The 5,605-nt window shown below is 38.2% G+C and overlaps 1 protein-coding gene across 1 annotated transcript in view; it reads left to right on the top strand.

Moving 5' to 3' along the window:
- The first annotated feature begins 3,264 nt into the window (after positions 1–3,264).
- The window catches only part of LOC116253955 (uncharacterized), a 2,659-nt gene continuing 318 nt past the window's right edge, over positions 3,265–5,605 (top strand). Inside the window, exons 1-2 of the mRNA XM_031628959.2 lie at positions 3,265–3,389; positions 3,469–5,605. The exon at positions 3,469–5,605 is cut by the window's right edge and continues 318 nt beyond it. Coding sequence (XP_031484819.1) covers positions 4,310–5,206 — 897 coding nt within the window. The 5' untranslated portion in view covers positions 3,265–3,389; positions 3,469–4,309 and the 3' untranslated portion in view covers positions 5,207–5,605. The remainder of the gene's footprint in view (positions 3,390–3,468) is intronic.

Raw genomic sequence — 5,605 nt, 5'->3', positions numbered from 1 at the left:
CTCGTTTGAATAGAATTGATATTCTTCGTTACATGTTGAGCTCGAGCTCAACTCGATTAAGACTCAACAAACTCGTTTGAATGGAATCGATATGCATTGTTATGTGTTGAGCTCGAGCTCGACTCGATTAAAGCTCGACAAACTTGTAAACTAATTTGAATATATCGACTTGATTAAGGCTCGACAAACTCGATTAAGGCTTGAGCTCGACTTGGTAGTTATATGTTGAGCTCGAACTCAACTCGATTATTTAAACGAGTCGACTCATAAACTCGAGCTCGACTCATTACGCAAATTATTCAGCTCGAACTTGTTCACAAACTGAGCTTTAATGAGTCAAGCTCGAGTAGCTCGACTTGTTGTTCACCCCTACCGTCATGGCATGGAGGTTTGTTAAGTAGAGAGAGAGAGAGAGAGAACATTTCAATCAAACAATGTTTTAAAAACCTTGGTATGCAAGATTCGAGGACTGGGCAGCTTTGGTGATTAGTGTGAAACATGCAATGCACATACACCAGTAGACCGGTTCCAACTCATTTGTACACGAGGGTTTACACCTATGTGATTCGAACCCGTGACCGGCTACTTTACCTGCTGTGATAAGGGATCGTCCTATCTTCACCATTATTGAGTGAGAACAGTCGAGAACAATAGCATGAGTAACCAATAAATCATTTTACTGTAAGGGGGCGTTTGATATACCAAATTCTAGAATCAAAATACTTAATTTTGAAGAAATTGAAATTGTTAAACAAACAAGGTATTTTGTTTATGGAATTATGAAAGTGAAACTTGGAACTTTGGTTACACTTCAGTTTGAGGAGAAATTACGTTGGTATGAAATGAAATTATGGAATTATCATAAAAGAAGCCCTTTTAGTGTGATCAGGCACTACATAATTTTGACTCGAAATTTGATTTGGTCTCCAACATAAAATATGATAAAATAAAATAACATCCCAAATTCGACATGCAATCAAGTATAGTATCCACATATTATTTACTAATTGAATGTTATTTATTAAATTCAATGATTTGAGTTTAAATATAAGACAAATATTGAATTATATAAGACTCCATGGGGCCTAGTCGTAATGCAACAATATTTATTTCTACTTTTCCCACTAATTGGGACCCACTTGCTATTGCCAATAACAACTTGACACGTGTATTTGGGGGGGAAAAAAAAAACCATGTGACACCCATTATGCGTGTCATAATTGTCTGACGCAGCTGACTGGTATCAAAGCCGGTTTTAAAGGTGTCACCTGTCCGCCTTTAGCTATTCTTTAAATCTCATGAAGTTCTTTATTTTGAAGTAGTTTTTATGTATTCTCTCATTTATGTTTTTTCAAAATAATCATAAATTCTCATTTTTAGATATGCTTTCCAGAATTTACATACGCAAAATTAAAAATTTTCTAAAGTAGAAGTATAATTTTTTTTTTTTCAAAATATGAGGGGTTAAAAAATTGTTGCATTGCGATTAGGTCCTTAATCCTTCACTCTACTCCTGTCATCACTGGATAAACATAACCTTAAACCCTAAAAGCGAAAAAAGTGGTTTTAGCTCTTCTTTTTTGGGCAGTGGATTGTCATCCTCCAAGATGTTTATGTTTTTAGTCAAATAAAAAAAAAAAAACAAACAAACAAAGTTTTACATGGATGAGATAGAGGAGAGGTTGCTAAGCGTGTCGAGTTTTAGTGGTGTCAACTCCCTGTACTTAAAGAATAGGTATTGATATTGAGTTAGACCGAGTCAAAAATTTTTTATGAGGGGGAGGGGGGTGATTAAAGTTCTTAAATTTTGACTAGAGCCGAAATATTATATTTTAAAATTTTTATATAAAATAAGTAAAATTTTCTAAAATTTATATATAAATTAAAAAAAAATTAAGGTGGAGTCACGATCCATGCATATCTTACCTTACCTCTAACTGTGAAAAATGTAACCCCCTGCATGAAAGAATGCCCAATATGTTGGAAGATGAAGGAAATGAATAATAATATGAAATATTCACAAAAGTTTAAAAGCCCAAACAAACTTAGAGTGTGACATTGTATATAATTTTTTTTTTTAGTGTTATAAAAGAAAGGTGCTGCCGTTCCGATCCAAAGGATACAGTGTGACAGTTTATGCGAGAAAAGGTGCTGCCTTTCTGATCACTCTTTGGAAGGCCACAAAAAGCACGAAGTTTCAGGCTAAATGAATAAAATATAAGCTATATAAAAGCATAGCTATATAAAAGCATCAACGATACAAGGTGATTCATCATCCAATCGTCCGTCTCACGCATGTTCCTCACCCACCCACTCATGAAACGTCACGTGAACGCAACTCAAGGTCATAATATCTTCTCTTTTTGTCATATTTATAACTCCTGCCTCTCAACTTATAAATTCATGTTATGTAAATAAATGTAAAACATTCAAATTTTTTAGTTTTTTAAAAAACCAAGCAACTCAGTTGACAAATTATATCTTTTAAGGTTTTAAGACTTAACCATCTTAAATTCCTTGGTTTTAGAAATGATATATATATATATATATATATATATATATATATATATATATATATATATATATATATATATATATATTAAAACTTTGTTTAAATAAGACATTGACATGCAAGTTGCAAGATGACTGATATTTTAGAAGAATAGAACAAATGGTGAAGACTTCGACTTTTAGCCGAACAGTAATGAAATACTTATTGCTATTGATGTATAACCAATATAACAAAATTGCATTAAACGAGTTCTTTTAACTTTCAATTCATAAGAAAAAAACAAATATTTACAATATAAAATGAAGAGAAGATAAAAAAACTTTGTTGCCGATATTTTCCTTAGCTAAGTTTTAAAATCCAACCCATTAACAACCGTGCTCGAGCCCACGTGCCACAGCCTTGGTTTGAAAGTTTGGATCTCAATCTGGATCTAAGAGCAGATCCAGTAACTTCGGTAAACCAGATTTTTCCAATCAGAAACTTCAGTTTATTGGATCAAACGGTTCTTAGTACAAGTGATTTGAACAATGGTATCGATCACCTAGCGTCAAATGGACGGTCCAGATTGCATATCTCCTTCGAAAATGTCATCCGGCAGATTGCGACATCCGAGCACCGGGAACTCCGGAAAAAGGAGAACCGGTTTTAACGGAAAAGGACTTGATGCAATTGCTCAGGGCTAAAATTGTCATTTCAAATAAAAGAGTCAGCAAAGAGCCAGCGGGCCCTTCCGTGTATGCTGAATCCTCCAACTGGGCTTCGTTGTCACTATTATATGTAGCATTCGGCTCTGCCAGAGACCCCCGGCGAGGTCCAAGGTTCCGGCGATTCGGCGAAGGGAAGAACGAGAATAAGAGGAAGATCCCCAGCTAGATAGGTACTGTTCGAGCGGTTCTCCCTTCCTGGCTTCTTCTTCTTTCTCGTCGTTCTCTGAGGATCTAATGCCGTTTCTGCAGGTTTTCCGAGCACAAAACCGTCCGGTCTGGTGAAGCCTGTTGAGGATTCTGGGGCTTCTCTTCTCCTGCTTCGTCGGAGGAACATTTGGTGGGACTGCTGGTGCGCTTGGTGGGAGTTTTTACGGTAGTCCGATGTGCATTGTGGGGAGAGAGTAGTGATTTGGTTGGTATTCTCTCTTAAGCCTTCTTGGGGGGATTTTTCTTTCATATTCTTTTTGACTGGTGAAAGGGAGGCGTGGAGTTCTTTAGAGCATTTTCTTCGAGGTACCCTTTTCCCAGTTTTCGTCTTCTGAAGGGAGTTGAAATCTCTAGTGCATTTTGAATGGGTGCCGTCTTGTCAATGGATTATGAGTAGTGGATATGCTAAAGATTGGTGGCGAATGTTCGGTTCTGATTTTCTTTGGATCTTCGTGCATGTTGTATTTCAATAGAATGTGGGTAGTGGTGATGCTGAAAATTGGTGGTGCATGTGAATCGGTTGAAGGAAGAATGTTTGAAGAAACTGTCTTTTGCTGAGAAAAAAGGGAAATTTGATTTTCAACACTAAAATCCTAATCTGATAGGTTGAAGGACTTCTGATACTGCCTTCCAGGGGTGTGTTAGTTTCTTGAGGTCTGGATTTCCACAAAGCAGTGACGAGAGTGGTTGGAGAGGCATCGCCTCAAAGACTACAATGGAGTTCCTGTACCATTTTCTTGGGGGTCACAGTTCAACTTTTTCGCTCGTTTCTTCTTGGGACAATGGCCGGAAAAGTGAGGACAAAGACGGATTGTATCTGCGTTTGATTGGTTTTTGATTTGTTTCTTTTGTTTGTTGACCTGGAGATTCCGGAGAGCAGTAAATGGGGTTTCTTTGTTGGCTTGTTAAGTCTGTTGCTCTTCTCTGGATTTTATGTGTGTCCACCAGAGCAGAAGTACAATATTCGGCAGTCGATGCTCGATATATGGATGCACTTTTCCAGGATCATGCTTACAAAGCTCTCGTTCATCCACTCACGGGCATTACCTACAATGCATCTGTTCCTTCAGTTATCAATGGTGTAAAAGTATCGGTTGTTAGGTTCCGCAGTGGTAGTTTGAAGAGCAGGGGAGCTCAATTATTCGAATTTCATCTCCCGCCTGGAGTTCGTGTGCAACCCTATGTTCTGCGGCTTGCTTTGGTTTATCAGAACCTGGGTAACTTGTCTGCCACTTATTACCGTGCCCCTGGTTATAGCTTGATTTCTCCAGTTCTGGGAATGCTGGCCTATAATGCATCAAACCTTGCTGCTACTAATTTATCAGAATTGATGTTCATGGCTACAAGTGAACCAATCTCCATCAATTTCACAACTGTTAAGGTCCCTGAAGGAGCAAGAGCAAAATGTGTACGATTTGACTTGAATGGCTCGTTAGAGTACAGTAATCTGTCTGCATCACAGACATGCTCAACTTTCAAACAGGGTCATTTTGCAGTGGTTGCTGAGTTAACCCCTTCGGCCTCTGGCCTTTCAACTAACCCATCTTCAAATGTGTGGAAGATCACAGTTGGTTCTGTAATTGGTGGGTTTGTGGTAATGGGTGGTCTAAGTGTATGTGCAATAGCATTGTTGAGAGTGAGGAAGACATCAAGGCTTGCAGCCATGGAACGGCGGTCTGACCAAGAAGAATCACTGCGGGTATCAGAAATTGGCAGTACTAGAGCGCCAACAGCGCCACGAACTCGGACATCTCCTGTTTTAGAGAGTGAATATGTTTGATGATGTTTAAGACCTGCTCAAATGATCCGCCTTCATTAAGTAGTGGTCGTTGTGGCAACAGTTATTGGTGTGCTTGGTCTCTTTTCTGTATGGAGTTGTTTCCTGTCTTTGAGAATTGAGATCTTTTCTCCTTCCAATTTCATATTACCATTCATTCCTAGTCAATGCTTCTTCTCTCCCAATTCCTTGAATTCCACCAAGGAGTGATTTGTAACAATTTGCAAGTCCAGATCAGCTAATTGTTCTCCGATAGCAGTAGCTCTGGTAGATATTTCGTTGCCTTAGCTAGTAAAAAGCAGGATGGTGTATTTCTGGATTGGTTTTATCCATTTGGTATCTGAAAAGTTTGTCCCTCAAATGGAGATGGATCAAAAGAAGAAATTTCGAAGTTCCTTTATG

The sequence above is a fragment of the Nymphaea colorata genome, chromosome 5 (genome assembly GCF_008831285.2).
Source record: "Nymphaea colorata isolate Beijing-Zhang1983 chromosome 5, ASM883128v2, whole genome shotgun sequence".
NCBI lineage: Eukaryota > Viridiplantae > Streptophyta > Magnoliopsida > Nymphaeales > Nymphaeaceae > Nymphaea > Nymphaea colorata.
Note: the sequence above shows the minus strand (reverse complement) of the source record. Positions and strands in the feature narration are given on the sequence as shown.